Raw genomic sequence first — 24,724 nt, 5'->3', positions numbered from 1 at the left:
AGGTATTAGTATTTACAGTGTACATTCTTTTTAACAAACCACTCAGGTACTCCAAATATGGTGGCTTCATTTTCAAATTACTCACTTCAGAGTCGTTTTTTCTGTAGCCTATACATTTTTTAAGTTTAAGTGTGCCTTAAAGTGCAAACCCACTGAGGGGCTGGCTCTGAAATCCTCCAGCTCCAATAGACTCCATTCAGCTTCTCTCCTGAAATACCAAGTCAGTCATGTTGTGTGGTGTCATCAGCTGAATGCACTCCTTCTGATCAATAATATAAAATACAGGTCTGTTTCAGGAGATGCCTGATTTGATCGACATGACTGGGGTACAGTCGGGTGGGCGGGCATAGTGAGTTATATAAACATAACCGGCAGTGTCAGCTATGATAAATTTAATTGCATATCATATACTGATTATTGTCAACTGCTGAAGCTGTATAAAATACTAAGGCAGAGCCTTGCTAGCTGTAGAGCAGAGGTTCTCAAACTCATAACACTTAAATCTAATAATATAATATAATAATGATGATAATAATAATAATAATTAGGATTGAAGACCAGCATGCATTGATATTTGTAGTTAAGCATCACATAAGGTTTTAGAGCTACATTACAACCTCTGGCTCCTCTTCACTTTGAATAAAATGTTTCTTTTTTTGTTGTTTCTGTTTTGACTTTGTTCTGATCATGATAACTTTGAGTAGTGACTGATGTTTTATTTACAATTAATCCCTCCTTTTGAAATAATAAAAAACACATTATATGGTCTTTTATTTTCACTTTTCTTCATTAAGCTTCATTAGTGTAATTTTCATTTACTGAAATTGTATTTCACTTATTTTTTAATTACCAAATTACCAGTCCTTACCTCGACCTACAATATAATGACACAATTCCTTAGATGCAGAGAAATTACAAAAGAATTGAACAGAACATATATTGTAGGCCAATTTTGTTGTTTTAATTTTTTAATAAAATAATTTTTTTTACACAATCCCATCCTACCCTTTTTAATTTCCTCACTATTACTGTCAGTGCTTTCAAAAATAAAATACAAGTGCAAGTCCAGATAAACTGAAACATTATGTGACTCAGTCTTGATTTTACTTGTTTTGCAATACTTTTTTTTTTAACATTTGTAATGTTTCATTTTCTGTTGGGTTCCAAAAACTCCACAAAGAAACAAGACACATTAAATACAGCGTAAATATTCTTTATGTGAACATACTGATTTCAATTGTGTTTATACAGAGCTACAGCACAGATATATAAAAATATGACTCTGAACGTGACTCAGATCGTGGACCGATCCTATTGTTGAAACTTTGCACTGGATAAACATCAGATTTCAACATTTCTGGCATTATGAAATGACACAGAGTATAAAAATGTGATAGAATCTGCTTCCCTTCATATATATTTTACATATTTGTACATAAATGTCTATACAGAGCTGAATGTCGGGTTTGTAAAGTTCCCGTTGCTCTGAGCTTCAGGATTGTCGTTCTCAGCCAAGTCTTCAGGATCGAGATCTGCCTCAAACATCCGCTGCAACAAGGCGTCCACAGTCCGATATCCTGAAACAAGACGACAACACACGAAATAATCAATACTGTGGTTAACAGGCACGGACAGTTTTCATTTCTGTCTCTATTCAAACACTTTGTCAGCTATTACAATTCATCCTCAGGGGAACGTGAACGTCTAAACTAAACTTCCTGACCAGCCATCCAATAGTTGTTCACTTAAAAGGGTTATCTTGTCTTTTCTCAACTTCTACCTGACTTGTACTTACTTTTTGAGGCAATTTTAAACATCAGGGACGGTTGGTGTGTTGTTGCTGACTGGCAGCTACCCAAGTCGTTATCAATGGTTTCCATGGTGTTCACCAAGTTGTCCTCCAACGTCTTCCTGGTTAACACAGAAAAACAGATGATCACCGAACATGTTTGTCTGATGTCTTTCGAGTTTTATGAACGTGAACATAATAACGTTCGTACTGGCTTCATCAGAACACATGGACCATTCTTGGCAAAAGCATGAATTGCATGCGATGCAAAACACTCTCAAATCAAGCGTCAACCATCAGTGAGGTCATCAACCATCAGTGATGTCATCAACCATCAGTGATGTCATCGTTGGTTTGTGAATGTTATGAATCCTCCAGTTCAGATTCTGTCCGTCACCATCTTGCTAGTTCGGAGCGGTTTGGAGCAGGAAGTGACCATATTTGGACGAGCTGGGGGAGGAGCCAGCGGTGGATCTGACTGATCTGATTGGAAACCTGACGATACTACGTCCCGCCCACGGATAGCTGTAACCTGACTGCACCACAGGCCTGTCAATCAAACAGACACGCCCCCAAAAACAGGTCTTCTTGAATCTTCTTTTCTAATGAATGAGGGATTATTTTCAGATGGACCTCCAGAAAACTAATAAGAAGGAGTGACTTTAGCTAACAACACCGAGAGAACTGATGGACACATTTTATTCACTTTGGATTTGATGAGAGAAGTTGAATGGGAGTCTATGGAGCCGGAGGCTTTTTGGAGACGACCTCTAGTGGCACTCGCTGGTATTGCAGCTGAAGACACTTCTGCATCGGCCTCATTTTTAATGGGATATAGAGTGGCAGGATTAATCACCTGTTTCTGTTTTCCAGTCAACTGGCATGTGAGGCAAGTTCTAAGCAGAAATGTCTCCTTTCAAAAGACAAATGTGATCATATGATTTAATTTTTTCCACCTAAATGATGTGTGACACTATTATGTGCAGTCTGTACAGTCAGTCTTAATGTAGAGGGCTGAACAATTTAAACAATTTCACCCCCCAGAAAACTGTCCCCTACCCTGGAAACAATAACCACAGGTGGCACCTCGTCATCATGGAGAAGGTGGTTGTACAGAGGTTTCAGTGTTGGGTTTTGTCTTTGATTTTTCACAAGGTTGATGTGAAAAATAGGCAACAGAAGAGGAAGCCCATAAAGTACAAGATCTCTTTTTTAAAAATGATTAATTAATTAATTAATTGTCAAGACCACCACCACTGACCCACATGTGCAGCTTATACAAATACTCATCAGCAATGTGAAGTAGGGGTGTAAGTTAAGATGTACAATCAGTTCTGGTGCAGATATTATCACAGTACTGAGTGTATATACTGTAGGTTATACTGCATGTGTATATCGCATCAGGGGTTGTCATGGTAACCTACTGTGCCACATCCAGCTCCAGTTCCTCGATCTTCTTCTCCAGAGATGTCTGCAGGTCACTTTTATCCACCGAGTACTCCACGAAGAATGCCTCGAGGACGAACGCCACGAAGATGCTGAAAGACAACAGGAAGTGACGTTTCATGAGCGGGGACACACGACAAAGCCGAAGTGTGACAGAGACGTGAAGAGATGTGGTTAGAAATACAGTACAGACCAAAGGCGGCCAAAAGTCTGAGAGCACTACTGCACCTGAAGTCAGTCAGTGCAACCATAGACTCTGCAGTTACACAAAAAAAAAGATATGCTGAACTCTCTCGAGACTTGTTTACATTTTGCCAAACTGGCCACGAGCAGTTACTGTTTCTGTTTTACTCTTGGATAAACAGACAGCTATAACATGATTTCAAAGCTTAAACATCTCTCTAACAATGAAACAATGACATGCTTGGAAATTGTACTTCATACTGAATCCAGAAATATGTGTATCTTTAGATTCATGTTCAGAAATGATTTCAGTATGACTCTGAGAAGGAATTCATTTTTGATGAAAATTGTTGGCCAAATCAGCAGCACAGATATTGAATCCCTCCGCACCAACACTTACACGCACCCTTTCACCTCATGTAGTATCCATGTCCTGGGTTATAAGGCTCAATGGTCTAAACCTATACTGTATAGTGCTTTTTCACCGTGGCAGCATTTAAGCACCCTTCAATTTGTCCCATATTTAATCATTCCACACGAGCTGCCAGTGTCTTCGGTGACAGGAGAATGCGGGGATTGAACCACCAACCTTACATATAGTCGGCAACCCGTGAGCCACAGCTGCCCTCATCAATATAAACCGTCACACTGATGGTATTCCACTTTACGTTCAGGAGTTTCAGAATGAACAAAGCTACATTTCACCACGTCTGAAGTGAGACAGGAAAACAAACAGCGTCATGCTTCAAGCAGCAGTGTGTACGACACAAGTACCACTGGCTCCTAGAAACAACCAGCAATTATGGTTTTCAGCTGATGAGAGTCAGTAACAAGAATCATACAGGATTATCTCAGATGGGCAGGGGTTGTTTGTGTGACTGAGTCTTACTTGATGATGATGATGACGACCGTGATGTGGAAGAGGACAAAGAACATCTTGGCTAACTTGTGGGTGACGGCGGCAAAGCCGCTGCTGAGAAGTGGAGTCACGTTAAGGAAACACAGAGTCCAACAAAAATCAGAATCAGTCTGATATAAGAAACAGTTCTTGACCTTCTGAGAACTTGTGAGCAGAAAGATTTCATTTTTAGTATTGACATTTCAAAGATAGTGAAAAGGCCACAGAAATGTTTACGTTTTAAAGATGAATGATATTTTGTTCTGAGAGATGAAACCCAGTAAACATGGCAGCCCCGTCGTCAGCGAGGCACTGGCAGCAAAGTTTCATGTTCTCTGTGTGTTCGGCATTCAGGTGAAGGATATCGTGCCACTGGTTGACCACAGTGAGCTCCACCAGCAGAATGAAGGACGACACCACGTTGTTGAAGTTGTTCTTGCAGTAGTTGAGTTGTGCAAAGGCCGTTCCTTTCAGCAGAGGGTTCCCACAGTACGCCTTCGCCGGGTCACTGGTGTCCTCGTAAAACTTCACTTTCCCCTTGAAGAGCTCCATCCCCACCATGGCAAAGATATAGTACACCACCTGGTGGAGGAGGACGATCGTAATCACAGACAGATTTACTAGAATGGGCGGAGCCTTCAGTTTTCAGGCTCCTCTCCCGACGAACCAGCTCCCAGTTTGTGTTGGAGGGGCAGAAACCCTCCCTAGCTTTTTGATCAAGTTTATAGTTGGAGCTGCTCAGGTGAACCTGAACCAACCTGCAGTTATGCTGTTATAGACTAAGTCTGCTGGGGGACCTCACATGATGCACTGGGCTTCTTTCCTCTCACTCTTTAACTGTCTATAACTCATATCTCACCATTACATCTCATTAACTTCATGGTTTTTCTCTCCCATAATTTTTGCTCATTGTTTGTTATTGTCTCCATTCAGTTCCCTCGCTAACGTAGTTTCTCTTCTATCTTTTCCAGATGTCCCGTCATGGAGCTGCATGTCTCTGCTCTGTGCTTGTCGTATCCACCAATAGTTCATGTCTTCTATCTCTATGCTGTCCTTTTTTCTCTCTGCTCTCCTCTCACCCCAACTGGTGGAGGCAGATGTTCTCCACCTCTGATCCTGGTTCTGTTAGCAGGAGCTCCGCCCACCTCTGAGCCTGGTTCTGTTAGCAGATGCTCCACCCACCTCTGAGCCTGGTTCTGTTAACAGATGTTCTCCACCTCTGAGCCTGGTTCTGTTAACAGAAGCTCCTCCCACCTCTGATCCTGGTTCTGTTAACAGATGCTCCGCCCACCCTTGATCCTGGTTCTGTTAACAGATGTTCTCCACCTCTGATCCTGGTTCTGTTAGCAGGAGCTCCGCCCACCTCTGAGCCTGGTTCTGTTAACAGAAGCTCCTCCCACCTCTGATCCTGGTTCTGTTGGAGGTTTCTTCCTGTTAAAGGGAGTTTTTCTTCCCTCTGTTGGAGGTTTTTCTCCCTTAAAGAGGAGTTTTTCTCTCCTCGCTTATGTGGGAATTGTTGAATTGTTGTGTTTCTGCGTTTAATGTTGAAAAGTTCTGTTGGAAGGACTTTCCTGTTCAGTGCCATGAAATAATCTGTGTTGTGATTTGGCGCTATATTAGGTAAAACTGGATTGAATTGAATTGAATTGAATTGAATTGAATTGAATTGAATTGAATTGAATTGAATTGAATTGAATTGAATTGAATTGAATTGAATTGAATTGAATTCTAAAAGGAGAAGTGGGCCAAGTACCAACTCCAGCTCTTTTACCAGTGCCCTGGTCAGGGGTACTGGGGTAACATGGTGCTGGATTAGATCAGCCGCAGGGAAACAGGCCCTAAACTCTATGTTGCTGTTATTTGTTGTTCCACTGTCAACTAGGTCTCTAACTCTATCCTGAACCTTAGTCTTCTCAGTCCTCCCACCACGACGTAACAACCAACCACAAACAGAACCTCCCTCCCACTGATCCAATCTAGGACCAGACAAACGTTTGTGAGAAGTCATGGTACACCAAAGAGGACGTGACAGTGTATCTTAACAGGCAATCTGCTGTCAGCAACTTACAATGATGAGTTGTCCGAATGTGAGGATCGCTGGTCCGATCCTGACCAGGGTGTTGATGATGGTACGAAACCTGACAGAGAATCAAGTCATTGTTAGTAAAGCAACACGTTGAAACATAAAATGCAGAAGAAACATGGACCAATCACATCAGATGACTGACACTGAGTAAGTTGTCCTGTTGTGCAAAAATAAATGATGAGGCAGATTCAAAAATGCATTTCCTCTAATTCATCTGATATTTTTCATTCTAGGTATCCAACGTATGCTGCGCTTTCCTGCAGGTTACTATAGAAACCCTGAGAAAACATTTGGACACACAACCGTGTGTGGGACACTCAGAGACATGTATTTTAAAAACAATTGAATCAGTCAAAAGTCCAGACAAATGTCAAACCTTTCGATGCTGTCCACCACCCGGATCAGTCTGAGCACTCTGAGGATGAAGACGATGTCCAGTATCTGCCGGCTGGTGTAGCCCTCCGCTACAAGAGGACAGGGACGGTTATTCAGAAAGACAGATGGCCTGATCACTTTAGGGAGGCAACTGGTATTATTCTTTTACTCAAATATTATTTACAAAATGTTCATAATGATGACATCTAAAATCTGTTCTGTTCCTATTAATTTACTGACATTACATTAATCATTTAACCAACTAATTGTTTCAAAACTACTTAATTTTTGTGATTGAGTCTTTTTGTGTCTTTGTTTCAGCTGAACTGTCTGATAGAAATAAAACAAACAGCTCTTACATGACTTCATGGCGGAGTTGATGATTGTGGCAACAAGAGCAGAGATGATGATGATGGTATCAAACCTGAAGACAGAAAATAGACATGAAACAATGAAAAAAAGAAAGAAACAGAAACCAGCATTTTTCAGCCTCTTTGTGTTCACGTGATGACATCAGTAACATGTGAGACAACAGAAACATAAACATGGACGTATTATTTAGGGGAACTGGATGCTGCCAGTTTGTTTCAGTGGCCACTGCAGCAAAATACGCTAAAGCAAAGCAAAAAAATCAAGTATTACACAAAAGCCGAGAACGTGATGTTTGTTTGTTTGTGAAGTCTCAAAGCAATCCATGGACCAAGTGAGAGAAACACTAATGAGCATGTGCAGCTGCACAATGTGGGAGCAAACTCGGAGGCAAGACAACTGTCACTTAGGTGACTGGATCCAGTATCCGGTTCTAATACAATGCCGTTTCCAAAAAATAAAGCTGGGACGCTGTGTAAAATGTAAAAAAAAAACATAATGCAATGATTTGCAAATCATGTAAACCCATATTTAATTTGTTGAAACTGGGAAATGTTATTGTTTCATGAAAAATATCTGCTCATTTTGAATTTGATGCCTACAACATGTTTTTAAAAAGTTGGGACAGAGGCAACAAAAGACTGGAAAAGTTGAGTAATGCTAAAAGAAACTCTGGTGGAACATCTTACAGCTAATCAGGTTACCTGGCAACAGATCAGGAACATGACTGGGTATAAAAGATGATTTCAGAGAGGCAGAGTCTCTCCAGTGAAGATGGGGAGAGGTTCACCGCTCTGTGAAAGACTGGGTGGGAAGATAGTGCAACAATCTAAGAATAATGTTCCTCAACGTAAAATTGCAGCTGGTTTGATTGGCCACGGTTGCAGTCGGCTGTGACACACCGAAATATCTATTCTCTCTACTTCATCACTGAGTCACGCTGTCCGTTTGTGGTCACTATTTCTTTCTGTGTATTTAATAAAAACTGCAGTGTCTAGATGTTTTACCAAAAATATTGAGGCTTTAAAAAAATAAATCAGATATTTGTGGGATGTTTTCAAAGATTCATGTCTTCAGTGGTAACCAATGAGCCGCAGACAGGGTACGGTATCAAGTATGAAGATAAACAGACAGTTGGTTTTGGTCTACACAAGCAATTAAAATGATTTGACTGGTTGAGAAAATATAAATCTATTTAGAGCTGCAGGCTTGACACCAACAATAAGTCAACGTCATGTGATATCTGAAATCAATCACATCGTCACACTTTCAGACCCATGTCCATGAACATCCTTTATTTTATCCATAAACACCTGTTAAAAATGTAACTCCAGCTGCCTGTAAACGGTTAGCATTGGGTACCCACAAGCCTTTTGGTTATTCAAGATGGCGTGCACCTTCAGCTCATTCTCACCAGTTCCAGAAGTTGTGTCTGGAGAAGAAAGCTCTGGGCTCAAACACGTAGAGCTTCAGCAGGATCTCCAGCAGGTAGAGGACAAGAAAGGCCCACTCCGAGTTGGCGATCATGGGGTTCTCCTCGTCCAGACCGATGAACACGGCGTTCACCAGGATGATGAAGTCGTACACAATCACAAAAGCCCTGAAAACAAACACTGTTGAACTCAAACCTAAAGCACATTACTGCTCTTCTTTTCCAGTCATTAGAAAACACATTGCTGCATCATAATCCTGATGTTCATCTCACCGGTGTTGGACCAGCCGGCAGAGGAGGCGGCTGGGGGCCGACTGGTAGACGCCGGGGCACAAACTGTTAAATGGGTGTGGTCTTGATTTCAGCGTGATCACCTCGATGTTCAGGAGGTCTGCGAGCTGGACAAACGCCACCTTCCCTGTCAATCAACCAACCAAAAATACAATTGAATACAGTTTCTTTCATATTATCTTCGTAGGCGCAAGTTTCCATTTGCAGAGACAAAATTGGCAACGTGCATTTTGGAAATCTTTATATCCTTCTAGGGACCAGTTTAGCATCTACTCTCAGAACCTACTTTTGAGTTGGTAAAATACCTGGTTTTATTCATCTTCATCCCAACTCACATTCACTGTTAAATTCTCTGACCTTAAATGAAAAAATAAAAGGCTGATAGCATACGGAAACGTGTGGAAAGCTCACTGATACCGTTTTAAACATTTGGCCCCATTCACAACTTTTGAGAAAGTTTCTAAGAAAAGTTTAATTCAGATTTGTGACTAAACCCCAGATTTGTTCTTATAATGCTCAATCCCAGTGTCTTTGTGAATTGAAAGTGTGTCCCGGTGTTCCTGATTAGCAGCTAAACGTCCTGCCGTCCCCATAAAGATCACACGACACCGCAGGGCTGCGTGCAAATGCAATCACAGAAACTGAGGGAGAAAAGAGAAGTTGAGAGAAACATAAATAGTGCAGAAACAAAGATCTAAAGATGGTGGAGCACCTGACTCCAAGAGGAAGAAGGACTTCAGTAGGTCTGAAGTCGAGCTACTGCAGCAGGAAGTGAGCAGCTAAAGAGCGGTTATGTTTAGAAGGATCAGTACTGGATGTAAAATGTAAAAAAAAAAAAGACACCACTTCTTTAGTGACCGCTGTGTTGGGAGAAGGTCGTACAACAGATTCAGTAAAAAAATAAATAATGGTTTGATTTCAAATCTGAGGCCAAACATAGAAGAGAGACCCAGACCACTCGAAGGGAGGCGCATCGTTGGACCAGTTATTGGTGAGACAGCACTCGCGTGTCCATCGGTCCTATTTTAATCACAGTGCAGGTGCAAACGTGCACCAAAATACCCATGGGCTCCGTGTGTTTAACCATTTGTCTTCAACATTTCAACATTTACTTTTGCAGGAAGCTTTAGACCAAACGTTGCATTGAAACTCCTCAAACAGAAAAGGTCACTACAATGGTTATAATGGTATCATTTATTTACACCCGATGAGGCAGAACCTTGCTACTCGCAGTCTGTACGTTGCAGCAGGACCCTCAGATCCTCACGTCTGATCTCAAATGCAGCGACACCGATAACATGAACACTTACCACAATCTCAGAAACATTTAAAGAAATTAATAAGAATTTAAAAACGTATAAAGACACCCTGTAACCTGCTTCTTTTTGCAGTGATGCGTTTCCTTCATGGCACTAATTGTAAGCTATAAATAATCACACAATGAAAGTCTAAATGATTTTAAAGCCTTTTTTTTTTTTTTTTTTTTTTTTTTACAAACAAGCAATTAATAGCTGTCAAACTGAGACAGCAAGTCGGCTTTCTAATGCTAGGAGTTTTAAAATATAATAATAATAATTATTATTATTATTATTAGAAAATATTATAAATTATTTTTAAAAGTCTGTGATTTAATTTGTATGATATTATACAATTGTAGAATTGAAGAAAAACTTAACAGTCAATTATTTTGCTCAAAAGCTCCTAAGTGTTCTTGAGTGTGTGAAGATTCTGTTTTTACTTGAGAACAAATCCCAAATAAGAAAATATTGGTGAAGGTCAGGCGCTTCGTGAAAACTGTGTAAGTCGGTTTTAAGGAGAAAACTTCTGATTAAGAACGGTTGGTGAATGAAACTCAATGCAGGCAGACAAGTTTCAAAGGCAGTGAAACAAAAGAAAAATGGTAAATATGTCCCTCTAACTTCCACATGTGCTGCATGTGTGTGTGTAAAGGCTCCCATATACTGTTAAGATGAAAAAACTATATTTTTCTGCCACCTCATATCAGTTCTTCTGCTCAGTTGTATCATGTTTTTTCTCAACTTTGAACCAAACTCATGATGAAGCAGTTTGACTTCCTCCATGTGGAAGATGAGGGTGGAGATAGTGACTGAGCAGAAGCCAGAGAGCTGAACGCTCCACTGAGTTACAGCATTCAAACACCGAGAGGGCAGCCGGGTCGCCTCCATGTCTGAACCGTCACTGTGCAGATGGCATGCACATCTTTTACTTCCAGGTCTTAAAAAAATGGAAATGCTTCCCCTTTGATGTTTTGTATATCCACTATATTTTGATATATTGCTTAAAGATGAGCTCTAATTGTGTGCTTAGTCAATAACACCATAAAAACATAATGCGATGATTTGCAAATCATGTAAACCCACATTTAATTCGTTGAAATTGGGAAATGTTATTGTTTTATTAAAAATATCTGCTCATTTGAATTTGATGCCAGCAACACGTTTTTAAAAGGTTGGGACAGGGTCAACAAAAGACTGGAAAAGTTAAGTAATGCTAAAATAAACTCTGGTGGCACATCTCGCAACTAATTAGGTTACCTGGCAACAGATCAGTAACGTGACTGGGTATAAAAAGAGCATTTCAGAGAGGCATATTATAAATTGAACGGTTTCCTTCCTGGTCGCTCTCTCACTTTTCAAAATCCTATTTCTGCCCCCGTGCATTAATAATTTCCAGTGGGTTGCCGTCCCCTTCAGTCCAAACCATAAACCACTGGGCTGAAAACATACATCACTTCCTCTTCATGTTTATGGGACCAGAAACCGTCCGTGTTGTGTGTTGGTTTGAGTGCCACCCACCGATGGAGCCCCGGTTCTTGTCGTCAGAGACTCTCCACAGCAGCTCTCTGTGGGAGTTACTGATGTCGGGCTGAACCAGTCGCACCATCTGGTTCCAGTTGGCGTGGGTCACCGCGGGCTCGCCCCCCTCCTCCTTCTGCTCCTGCAGAACCGCAAAAGCCCGAACCATCTTCAGCCTTTTGGCCCTCACCAGCTGCCGTACCTCCTCCTGTTGGACAGAGAGGACGAGGGCATTTACCGCCCAAGAAACATCCAGCCTGAACACAGCTGATCCAAACAGAAGATTACTGCATTTATCAAACAAACAAACAATCAAAACAAGCAAAGATGTCATAATTCCAAGATCCATATTTCTAAATACGGGATGAAAATCTTTCACACTTTTAAATGTTTTTCTGAGACAAATAAAACATTCATCTGTACAGCCATGACAAGGTCGACGCTGTTTAGTTCTCTGTACTGCTGTTTATGTCATTCAAATTTCCCAAATAAACATATTGATGTGGTTTTAATAACTTTTAACATTTCAGTTGATATTAACCCTTTGAGCTGGAGGTGATTTTGTTACCTTCACTTTTAAGCTCATATCCTGGTCATTGTCGGGGCTAAACATTCACGCTGCAGCTTGTTCTTCTCGGGAGAGTCGAGGCTATACACATAAACCTCATCATCTGATTAAAAAATAATTATAATTTTTTTTTATATATATATATTAAACTATATATCAAGGGATAGAAAATAATCTTATGAAATTGTTTTGTTTTTACATGTATTTCACCAGAAGACATTATCAGTAAAGATTTCTTTTTTTAGTTGCGTAGAGGAGATTTTCTAGAATCTGGTGATATCTGAACCAAGTTAGTAGGACACTGCATGACTCAACAATTTGAAAAAAAGATGTGCTTAATGCCTGATGAAAAACAAATGACATGAATGACTCCGGGTGGCTCAAACCAGGGACAAAGAGTCTTGTTGGAGACAACGCAGAAGTCAGCACTACCTAAAAAAGCTTTGTCGTACAGAGGAGCGCCGGGTCTCCTCAGAAAGAGTACGTTCTGCTTTTTATTGTGATTTACAGCACGTTGTGAAGCGATCAGGACTTCAGGAATTATTCAGTCATGAGAAGCAGGTGTGGAGACGGACGCGGCTCTTCATGCAGCGTGTGTGACGACCATTAAATTTGATGCAAATCTGAAGTCTATTATCTCTGCAACGCTTCAACACACGGATGAGGCGTCGGCATTGTTGGAAAGCTCAAGCCGTGCAATTTCATAGGAGATCTCAAACATGTCTCTGCCATGAAGCCGTGCTTTGCAATTCAACCGAAGACAAAGGGTGGGAATTTGGACGCAATTTAGTTCTGTGGGGTTCTAACGGTGAAACAAATGACTTGAAAATGACCTTCAGATATTTTTTGTAGTTGTTGTAAACGACCGCCAAGAAGACGGACATGAAGATGTATGTGTTGACGAGGATGTACAAGATGAAGAAGATGGCGAAGACGAAGCTGGCGTTGTACGCCGGCATCCTGCAACGAGAAGCACAAATGAAACATGCATGACTCAGAAACAGATAAACACATACAAACAAACCAAACAACAGTTGGTTAGAGGTCACTTCACTTCCTTCTTCTTTTAGAAGCTTCTCTAAAACAACAGGAGGCCGGCAACAGGAAGCAGCAGAAGAGTTCTTGTGTTTTATAAAACTTCTCAGTGATTTGGTGCATAAATTAATCTCCTTTTTATTGGGAAATAAAATAAAAAGATGAATGAAGATGATGAACATTTTGGACCTCTAGCACCTCTTCTATGTACAACATTTTTTTTTTTTTGATGAATCACATTTGGATCTATATGATTTAATATGTTCCTGTATAATATTTCACATGGATTTTAATTTCTATTTTTTCCCCTCTCTGCAGAGGAATGCTTCGTCCTCTATGTGGGGCACCGTATGAAATGGTGAAGTGGTTAAAAGCCTAAATAGATATTGAAGTCACATTTTTCCTGAACATCTTCATTTATTCTCTAAACCAGTTTCCACTTCGTCGAATCATTAAATCAAACCATATTTTGCAATTTGTTGTGATATTTATGTTTTATTTTTAAAGTATTGTCAAAAACAGGGACTGTTCCATGAGGATGGAACTGTATTTAAGACATTGGTTAGAGATCAGTGATGCACACAGTTAGTTTTTCAGTATGAACGTGTCTTACATGATGTCGGGGCTGTTGGCCGTGGTGACGAGGACGTACAGATCGAACACGATCTCCAGGTAGTTGGTGAAGTACGGAGCTCCGTCTATTGTCTTCAGATCTCTGCACAGAAAACAAAACATGCACTACAAGTACTACAAGTACTACTAAAAACCTAAAAATGTATTTTTCAGCAACCAAAACAAAAACGAGAAATGATTCTGATCGGAACATAAATCACACATTTGGCATGATTTGCTGTTTACATCCTCAATTTCGGACTTTTGAAAACTTCTGACATCGTTTCATCTCCTCGATCTAAAAAAACCAATCAATTTTGGTGACAAATGAAAAAATAATTCAGACCCAAGTGATTATAGTTTTTGCTTTTGTGATTATATTTGAAAAGACTGTTCCAGTAGCAGTAATGTGCACTGAGCCGGGGGAAGCCATAACTTCTGTGGGTTAAGTCTTCCATTGTGCGCTGCTTGTTTAACATCAGCATCCGTCTGAGACGTTTATGTTTTACCAGATATCCGGGGACACATGCGCATTTGCAATTTCACCGTGGACTTGAGCAGAAAGTGCACAACACATTGTGCATCAAACTCAAGATATTGGCAAAGGAGACCCATGAAATGCTTCAGAAAGCCGACGGCAATGAAGGATTCAATCGGACAAGGTGTTCTGAGTTCAGCATTCAGGCTTCAACAGGGGCAAAACCTCAACAACAACAACAACAAGAACTTAGTTGGTTTTAAGACAAAAAAAGCTATATAATATTATATTACATTGTATTGTCTTATATCGTATTATATTATATCACATCATATTATAGTATATAATATTTCATATTATATCACATTATCTTATATTATATTTATCATATTATATAATATCTTATCATGTATCACATTATATTACACCATATTATATTATATCATATTATATTTTATCATATTATATCATATCTTATCATATGTCACATTATATTATATCATATTATATTTATCATATATTATATCTCATCATGTATCACATTATATTATACAATATTATATTATATCATATTATACCACATTATATTATATAATATCTTATCATATATCACATTATATTATATCATATTATGTTTATCATATTATATTGTATCATATATCACATTATATTATATCACATTATATTATATCACATTATATCATATTATATTTATCATATTATATTTATCATATTATATTATATCATATATCACATTATATTATATCACATTATATTTTATCACATTATATTATATCATATTATATTTATCATATCATATATCACATTATATTATATCACATTATATTATATCACATTATATTATATCACATTATATTATATTTGATCACATTATATTATATTAAATTATTGTTTAGAACGTACTGATCATAATGTGAATGCTGTTGTTGTTATGCCACCACCATTATCACGATAACCGTGAGGTTAAAAACAAGAGAAAAGGACGGACGGCTGTCTCACCGTTTTCCCAGCAGTTTGAGGGCCATGAGGGAGAAGATGAGGACACTGAACATGAAGAGGACGAGGACGAGGAGGATCTGAGGAAGAGCGTTCCGGATGCTTCTGAACGCTCTGCGGAGCTGAACACAAACAAACAATGGAAGAGTTTATGCTCATCTTCCCAGAGGACGCACAGGCTCCGTCCACATCCACAGACACACAAAAATACACAAAACAAGATGCAGCCGGGCTCCATCCGCTCAGACAGACTGACTTTCATGTGTTGAGTAACAGTTTCCCTCCAAAACACAACAGAGTTTAAACAGCAGACGTCAACTGATCATGATCCAGACATCACAGGATGACAGCAATAAAACAACACAACTGATGGTGTGATTACCTGATCACATGATCATCTGAACACACACACCTGATCACATGATCATCTGAACACACACACGAGAAAGAATATTCATGTAAAAATGTCTCATATAGACTTGAATAAATTTGGGGATTTTTATTTTTGCATTTTGCAAAATGTCATCTCAGTATTAATCCCCCCAAAAAATGAAAGAAAGATTCTCACCATTGCTCAGTTTTTGTTGTGTACCTACGAATCCACGTGGAGCTCCCTTAATCTAACGTGTCCTTTCCCTTTTTGTCAACATTGCTTAGATCTTGAGGCCAGCGGTCCACCAGAGGCTGCCACGTATCCATAAAGCTACTGTGGTTTCCCTTCATCTCAGTATCTCAATCCTCTCCATTGGACACACTAAAAATGTTCCTCCATCACTGATTTACAGTTTTTTTCATTTTCAGGCCAAACAAAAGACAGTAATTAATTCTAGCAGAAAGCAGCCTCATTTATATCAGTTTCCTCAGAACCAAACGTGGTCTTAAAGAGGCGTGAACCACTCCCAACGCACAAGTGGAGATCTGTAGAGGAAAAACTGCAGGAAGACTGTGTGCACCTGAATGGAAACTGACCCATGCACAGGAACATTTGGGAAACAAACACATTCATCTCAGCCACAAGAGCTCCAGTGGACGCAACTATCAGGTGCACACAGTGCAGCTCACTAGAGACGCCGCTGTGGCTTCAAACACACATTTAATTCCCAAAGTAGAGACCACCCGGGTGTGACAGCCCAAGTCTGCTTGGCCCCCACGACTGGCAGACTTTTCTCTCACTGGAGGGATGCAATTCTTTTTTTGCATTTAAATTTGAATCTGACCACTTTCTGGTTGATTTCATGTAAGTATTATTACATTTCTAGAGTCGCATGCACACACTATAACTGTCACATTTTGATAATTAAGTGACCACAGTATAATACTTTGGATCTCGTAAGTCCAGACATGAAGGTGTTTTGGAAAATGTTCCTTCTCATGAAGGTTTTACCTTCACTTTGCAAAACTTTTGCTCAAAAGATATGTTAATGAAGCAATGGCTGCTAACGACGGGTGGAGACAGGTGAGTCAGGTGGGCGGTTACCTGCCGTCCCTCTGTGACATTGACCAATAGGAGCGGGCGCAGGAGTCTGGACCAGCGGACACCGTAACAGTTCGCAGCTATCAGCGCTCCGTAGATGATCATATCAACCAGGGTGAGCTGGACGACACAGAGAAACAAAAGGTATTTAATACATCATTCATTATTTATATCTGCTGTATTCTGCAGCAGTCGCCAGGGCAACACAGGAAGAGCGGTCATGTTCAAACCGAAGGCCAATTTAAAATCCCCAATCACAGGGACGACCAGCCAAGTCCATGCACTTTGAACCAAGAACCTCCTGCTGTTAATTATCTTAAATGTTAAATGGGTCCTCCTTCTTTTTTTAAAATATGGTACATTAAATAAGTTAATAAGCTGATCAGTGTAGCGTCTCAAAAATACACTTTACAAACAAGAAAGTGGAAAAATATTATTGATGTGGGAGAGTTAAACAACATCAAACTATTCCATTAAATTTCCTGAACTCGCGTCCCCTTGAAGCCACATTTCATAAATGGGGCCCTGCTCTCTGAAATCAGGTGCTGAAACATTAAAATCACATCAGATAAAACAAATTAATTCCCTTAATCACCGACACAAAACACCTTAAGACAGTAAAAGGAAGAAACATTCCTGTTCGTGACCGACAGCCTCAGAGTCACCAGGAAGCCTTTCTGCTTGAAAGGCGCTGACGAGGCAACTTCTCCAGCTAAAGGTTGTTTCACAACAGGCAAAAAGTCTTCTCAGCACATTTCTGCCTCCGTAGTTAATGGACAGGAACTCTGCTCAGCACACTGCGGCAGTTTCAGCGTTCGCACTAGAAACCAGGAACTCTGGTGGGTCCAGGCTGTATAACTCACCAACAGTCACCGGGACACGTCCTCACCAGTCCTGAGTCAAACCACAGTGACACAGACATGTTCACAGCAATCGTGTCCTTTAGAGGCCTCCACAGGTAAAACCATCGTCCCACAGAAAGACTTTAAACTGTGTGTGTGCAGCTGGAGACCAAACTGTACCCGACTTTAAAACACCAACCCGGTTTGGGAAGTTCTGGTTTTGTTTCAGTTTTTGGAGAAAATGCTGAAAACCTCTTCAGTTTAACAGAAAAATCACCAATTTCTATAAAATGTCATGTTGTGATTCAACACCGAAACCAATCAGCTGTTTATCAGCGCTTCTGATTGTGCTGCATTGTGCTGGTGATGGATGGATGCTCATCTCCAACGGGTCTACCAACACATTCACTGGGTTTCGTTTCCCCGAACAACTTCGTAGCTTCTCCCACCTGAGATTTAACATCGATAGGCCCAACCCACCAGGTTGTTGGTATGGATAAGCCCATCCCACTATGCTGATGATGCAGATAAGCCCCTCCTACCATGAGGATGACGATGATGCAGATATTTTTGGGGTCCTTCCAGAACTTGTCTCCAGGAATCACCTTGGCGTAGTGAACGAGTCGAAGGGTGAAGATGAGCAGACAGAGCAGCTCCACCAGCATGGTGGCCTGAACACAACACAACACAACACCGATATTATACAAGACAATACTGCTGACACAGCACATTGAACCGACTGGTCCCCCTCCTTTCTGTCTGCTGAATTTAAGTCTTTTTGAATCAAATTGTGGAGACCAGACATTGATTACCTGTTACTTCCTGTTCATACCATCCATAGAAAGATATAGTACTTGTGTCTGATTGGCTCTCAGATGTAGGATGTAGATGTAGAGTTGTAGGTCAGGAATCTTTAATGACGATGACATCTCCCATTTGATCATTTGGTGAAAGGAACTACAAACATGTTGAACGGCTGCGAATAGCAACTAAACCAAAGTGAACTTCAGACAGCCGAGTCACAGTAATTCAGTCTGTCTCAGACTGTTGTAGACGTTTGCTGAATATTGTGGTTAAAACAATTTAACGAGGAAGACATTCCTAGTTGTGTTATGTCCAAGCTATTTATGTCAGGTGTATAAGGATTCTGTCTGTCACCATCTTGATAGTTCGGAGTGGGTTGGAGCAGGAAGTGACCATATTTGGACGAGCTGGGGGAGGAGCCAGCGGTGGATCTGACCTATCTGATCGGAAACCTGACGATACTACGTCCCGCCCACCGATAGCTGTAACCTGACTGCACCACAGGCCTGTCAATCAAACAGACACGCCCCCAAAAACAGGTCTTCTTGAATCTTCTTTTCTAATGAATGAGGGATTATTTTCAGATGGACCTCCAGAAAACTAATAAGAAGGAGTGACTTTAGCTAACAACACCGAGATAACTGATGGACACATTTTATTCACTTTGGATTTGATGAGAGAAGTTGAATGGGAGTCTATGGAGCCGGAGGCTTTTTGGAGCCGACCTCTAGTGGCACTCGCTGGTATTGTAGCTGAAGACACTTCTGGATCGGAACCATTTTACAGACCTGAAACTACGAACACTTTTATAAACAGTCTGTGGTTGCAAGTAAAAAGAAGAAGTATGAAAGCAGGACAGTGTGTGTCCGGCAGTGACAGCCATCTTACCCATGTGGGCAGACGGACGACCGCCGGCTCCTCGAAGATGGCCAGAGACAGATTGACCAGGATGAAGAAGTAGAGGAGCACCTTAGGGAGCCAGTGGTTGTAGAGCAGATACAGTCTGGAAGCACAAACACACAGTTGTGTTTCCATCAATTACCTGGAGACTTACCCAAACCATAATCCTTACTTTAAAGATATACATTCTGAGGACTTCCTTTAGTCTCCCCTAAACATCCTTAAACAGCTGACACACAGTTGTAAAGAAAGAAAAAGGAGGTAATAGTGCGTTTGCTGTAGACTATTTTAAGCATTGGATTTATCCACATTTGGTGCTTTAGTGCAGTGATTCTCTAAAAGGTCAAGTTTCACCATCAAAACAACAACAAAAAAAACCCTGAAAGCTTATCAAAATCACTGAATTAAAATCCCTGTTTAATGTACAGTGGCGATGTCCCACTTGATAATTTGGACTTTTCCAGGTGCTCAGCAGTCAGATACAAACAAGTCAGAGCAAGTCATGAAACATGTCAATGTGAACAGAGCTGCAAGAATTCCCAATTCAGTCAGAGTTGCTAGAACAGCTGGTAAAAAAAGAAGTTGTCCAGAGAAAACTTACATCAAGGTAAGAAATAAATAGATCGTAAACAATCAAATGAAATCAGAATTTAAAGGTACAGTCTCACCTGACAGCCTGAGGCGATGTGTCAAAGTAGATGTTTCTGTTGTACTGAGCATCCGACACGTAGATGGCAGCCAGGTCGAAATCCTGAAACACAGGTGTTTATTTTAAACCTAATTTTCAAAGGGAAACCAAAACTTTGATCATAAAGTGGCTGTTTGCTCAAATTCTGCGAAAATATGATGCAGCAGAAACGTAGAATATGTCTGTTTAAGGAAACCGTGCAGTCATTAACAAGGAACCTGTGGTTTGAATATTTCTCTCAGGGAAACATCAGTTTCAGTGAACTTGGTTAACAGTTTACACACCTTTATACTCCGTAAACTCTCCCTTTGTGAGTCTGATCATGTTTGTAACGTTTATGTTGACTTGGTTTGAACTTTTTTCTCCTCATTTATGAAAATGTAGCGGACAAAATATTAGAAAAACCTGTCAATATAATTAAATCCAGAAGAACAGCTTTGGGACTCGATCGGACAAAACTCGAGATCTGAAGACGTCACCATGAGCTCTGAGCCGACCCGGATTAAACCCAACTATAAATCCACCAGAGTCGTTACTGTCTCAGTCACCCAGAAACTGGCCTGTGATTTTAAACAGAAGTGATAAGTTTGCGGTTAAATTCATTGTGATTAATCATTTAAATTAGAGCATTTCTCATTATTTTCTGTCAGTTATATAAAAAATAGTTTTCAGAAGTGTTGATGTATTGATTAGCTTGTTGCTCACAGCCTCACAGCCCTCGTGTGATGGAATAATGAAACTTTAGCTGAGGTTTGTGTGTTGGTCGACTGACAGGCAGAAAAATGAAAGCGATTTGATCAAACACAACTTTACAACAGATGAGCTCAGAACAAACCGGAACAACAAAAGTCTTAAAAGGTCCAACATTTTACAATGTTTGGGGTTTTATTTAAGAAATTCTTCAGGTTTGAAGAACTAAAAAACATCTCAGTATAGTTTTACAACTCCTTTCTGGCGCTCTACCAACAAAAGCTGTTTGTATTTGTGTCTTTAAATGACCCTCTCTGATTGGCACGAGAGTGGGTCGTGTAGCACGACCCGTAGCGGGTGGACGTATGACATAAGCAAGAGGTAGTGACATCACAAAGTTACTAAAATCCAAAAGGCACAGTTGCTGAATACAGGCTGTGTGCATTTCTCAGTTATTAGACACTTTCACAGGATTTATAAAGGACCTACACCTGCTTTAACAGGAATCAGGAGAAATCCTTCAGAATAGAAGAAAGACGGAGCTGATATTAAACTTCAGTGAAGCAAATTTCTAACAAATTTGTGATTAATCAAATCATGTTGACAAAAATTGTACAAAGTGAAGCACTTTGAATATTTTTATACAGTTTGTTTTCTTTGTATGTGTAATGCCAGTCAAAGGTTTGGATACCTTCTCGTTTTTTTCTAATTCTTTTTACAGCTGTCTATATTGTAGGACAATACTGAAGATATTAAACATAGAATGATATGGAATTAGTGTATGAAGTAGGAAGAAAAAGTCTAAACACACCAAACCAGCTTTGATTGTCTCATTAAGCACGGACCAGATGTCGCTACAGAATCATGTGGCGGCCATGTTGATTCAGTGTTAACTTCACTTCTGAAAGAGTTACCAACAGTGTCAGCAGCAAAGCAGAAACCATCTGTTCACCTCCTGTGAGTCTCACAACGACATCGTGGCTACAAGATGAAATCTCACATTTGGATTAATCTGAGCAAAGTTCAACCCCGTTTCCAAAAAAATTGGGACGCTGTGTAAAATGTAAATAAAAACAGAATGATTTACAAATCCCATAAACCCATGTTTAATTGAAAACAAAGACAACATATCAAATGTTGAAATGGAGAAATGTTATTGTTTCATAGAAAATGTATGCTTATTTTGAATTTGATGGCAGCAACACATCTCAAAAAAAGACTGGAAAATTAGTTTAAAGCTAAAAAATAAAAATAAAAACACCTGGTGGAAAATCTCACAACTAATCAGGTTACTATGGCAACAGATCAGTAACATGATCGGGTATAAAAGATGATTTCAGAGAGGCAGAGTCTCTCAGCAGTGAAGATGGGGAGAGGTTCACCACTCTGAAAGACTGTGTTGGAAAATAGTTCAACAATCTAAGAATAATGTTCCTCAACATAAAACTACAAAGAATTAGTGGATTTCATCGTCTACGGTTCATAATATCATTAAAAGATTCAGAGAATCTGGAGAAATCTCTGAACACAAGGGACAAGGCTGGAAACCAATATTGGATGGTCCGTCTGCAGTCCAGACTTGTCACCTATTGAATAGATTTGGCGCATCATGAATTGGAAAAATGACAAAGGAGACCCTGAACTGTTGAGCAGCTAAAATCCTACATCAGGCAAGAATGGGACCACATTTCACTTTCAAAACTCTCCTCAGTTCCCAGACATTTACAGAGTGTTGTTAAAAGAAGAGTTGATGCAGCTCAGTGGTGAACATGATCCTGGAACAACTTTATAGAGACGTGCTGCTGACATCAAATTTAAAATGAGAATATGTTTTTCATAAAACAATAAAATGTCTCCGTTTCAACATTGATATTTTGTCTTTGGTCTATTTGCAATAAAATATGAGTTTGTGATTTGTAAATCATTGCATTGTGTTTTTATTTACATTTGACACAGCGTCCCGACTCTATGGAAACAGGTTTGTACACATTCCTGCTGGTCTCATGTCCAGTTTTTGTGTTCCTTTGTTTCAAGCTGTTGTCTTCGTCTTGGTCTCCTTCAGGAGGTGTCTCCGCAGAAGTTGGACCATGAAGGCCGGATTCACACCGAGTCCTTCGATCAGCTGATGTTGCTCTAATCTGAGGTTGAGGGAGCTTCCACGATGCTGAGTGATGAACATCTCTCGTCCTAACTCACACCGTTGCATCTCATCATCATGCCTTTTCTCTTTGGTATCGTTTGTTGTCTCTATGCAGTTCTCCTCGCTCACATAGTTTTGTGGAGCTGCATGATCCTGGTCTGCCATCACCGGCCCCACCATCACTTCATTGTTTGTCTTTGGTTCTGTCGGAGGGGTCTTCCTGTTAAAAGTCCGTTTTTCCTCCCAGCTGTTGCTCTCGTGGGAATTGCTGATTTTTTTTTGTTCCTTTCTATAATGTTGTACGCTTTCTTTTGTAAAGACTTTAAGGTGTTCAGTGCCTCAAAATAACTCGTGTTGTGATTTGGCGCTATATAACTCAAACTCATTGAATTGAAGTGAGGCTGGTGAGTGTGATGAACTGGTGCTCTGCAGCAGGGGGAAGTCTTGCTCATCCTTTCCTGGCCGTTCCTCATTCGAAGCAGTTTCATCACAGCGTTTCACGTTTTTTGTGACTTTCCTAGAAGAAGCTGTTGAAATTTGTTTTGAGCAGTTCTCACCATAGTTTGGATTATTGTAGTGATGGTCTCAAATGCCTTTAAGAAGGCAAGAAATTCCACGAGATAACTTTTGACAAGGCTAACCTGAAAAAAACCACTGCAGGTGATGACCTCGTGGAGCTGGTTAAGATATTAGAAATGTAGAATATGAAACATGTTAGTTTGATTACACCTATTTTCTCCAAAAAAAATTATTTAAATGATCATTTAATAACGTAAATATCCACAAATATGAGAAAAGCTTGATTTTTATATTCTCAAATCTATTTAAAAGGAGTTAAAGTTGTGATAAAATAACTCGTTTAGATTATAAACAAATAGCTGTTCATGTTTAAAGTTACTAAACAATGCAACAACGTTATTAAACAGCTTTATGAGATGCAGCAATAATGTTTGGAGTTTTTTTCTTTTAACTATTGAAATGACTGATGAGTCTGGAAGCTTCCTGTTTCACTGTTTAACAGCTTTATGAGGCTGAAGGGACAAGAGTCCATCAGTTTACTGCCGTCATGTGGAATAAACAGACACGTCTGAAGGTCCGCTGACAGAACAGATGCAGGAACGTGTCAGATGAGCACATTCATTGAAATAATGCTCGTGCAGAGCTCTCAGCTGACTGCAGCCCCGCTCTCACCTCTTTGGTCTTTGCGGTGTTCCCTCCGTTTGGGATTCCTTTTCCTGCAGACTCATCAGGAATGTTTTCCCTCTCCTCTGGCTCCGACATCTCAGCGCTTCCGACACAACTCTTCCAAAACTTTTCCTTCAACTTTTTTGACGCGCCTTGAAAACTTTTCAAACTTTGAGTTCTCTGAGATTCTGTTTGTGTTCGAGGGAGAAGTCAAAAGTCCGAGCTTGTTTTTTATTCCCTCTTGTTGTAAACGTCATCACAGACCCTCTCCCATCAGATGTCTTCCTCTCTGCTGCACATAAACTGGCACATCTACACCTCCATCGCCACTTCTGTGTCACTCTTCACTGCTCCGAGCTGCAGTTTGTGCCGCTCCGACAAACCAGCACTAGTGCTGCCTTCACGGGCCGGCCAAAAAAATGGAGGAAAAACTGATGCAGTGACGTGGGAACAGGCCTGTGATCCTCAAATAGAAAACCTGTCTGGTGAGTGATGCAAAAAAGAGGAGAAATGATCAAATATTTATTCATTTTATATAGATTTGAGGGTTGGAACCAAACAGATGGAAGACTTCATATAACTGATCAAATCTGACAATACAAGCGA

The 24,724-nt window shown here is 40.1% G+C and overlaps 1 protein-coding gene across 1 annotated transcript; it reads right to left on the bottom strand.

The window, feature by feature from the left end:
• Positions 1–1,197: 1,197 nt before the first annotated feature.
• Positions 1,198–24,460, bottom strand: tpcn3 (two pore segment channel 3). Its single transcript, XM_069168205.1, has 19 exons — positions 24,125–24,460; positions 20,084–20,166; positions 19,404–19,518; positions 18,254–18,382; positions 16,873–16,989; positions 15,399–15,517; positions 13,902–14,003; positions 13,087–13,213; positions 11,686–11,893; positions 8,852–8,996; positions 8,561–8,746; positions 7,137–7,201; positions 6,779–6,866; positions 6,385–6,454; positions 4,682–4,898; positions 4,308–4,398; positions 3,214–3,327; positions 1,796–1,911; positions 1,198–1,577 (listed from the first exon to the last, which is right to left on the bottom strand). The coding sequence occupies exons 1-19, from the start codon at positions 24,212–24,214 to the stop codon at positions 1,444–1,446; spliced, it is 2,316 nt and encodes a 771-aa protein (XP_069024306.1). The 5' UTR covers positions 24,215–24,460; the 3' UTR covers positions 1,198–1,443.
• Between the last annotated feature and the right edge of the window lie 264 nt (positions 24,461–24,724).

The sequence above is a fragment of the Embiotoca jacksoni genome, unplaced genomic scaffold, assembly GCF_022577435.1.
Source record: "Embiotoca jacksoni isolate LCO1_2020_lvr unplaced genomic scaffold, fEmbJac1.0.p SCAF_4, whole genome shotgun sequence".
Classification (NCBI taxonomy): Eukaryota; Metazoa; Chordata; class Actinopteri; family Embiotocidae; genus Embiotoca; species Embiotoca jacksoni.
This window is presented reverse-complemented; position numbering and strand designations above follow the sequence as displayed.

Bases quoted from the DNA above. Each gene is read 5' to 3' on its own strand.
- tpcn3 (XM_069168205.1), bottom strand. From the start codon at position 24,214: ATGTCGGAGCCAGAGGAGAGGGAAAACATTCCTGATGAGTCTGCAGGA. The intron at 14,004-15,398 runs GTGAGACAGCCG...TTTTCTGTGCAG, and splicing joins CTCAAACTGCTGGGAAAACG to AGATCTGAAGACAATAGACG. The intron at 4,899-6,384 runs GTAAGTTGCTGA...CTCCTCCACCAG, and splicing joins CATTCGGACAACTCATCATT to GTGGTGTACTATATCTTTGC.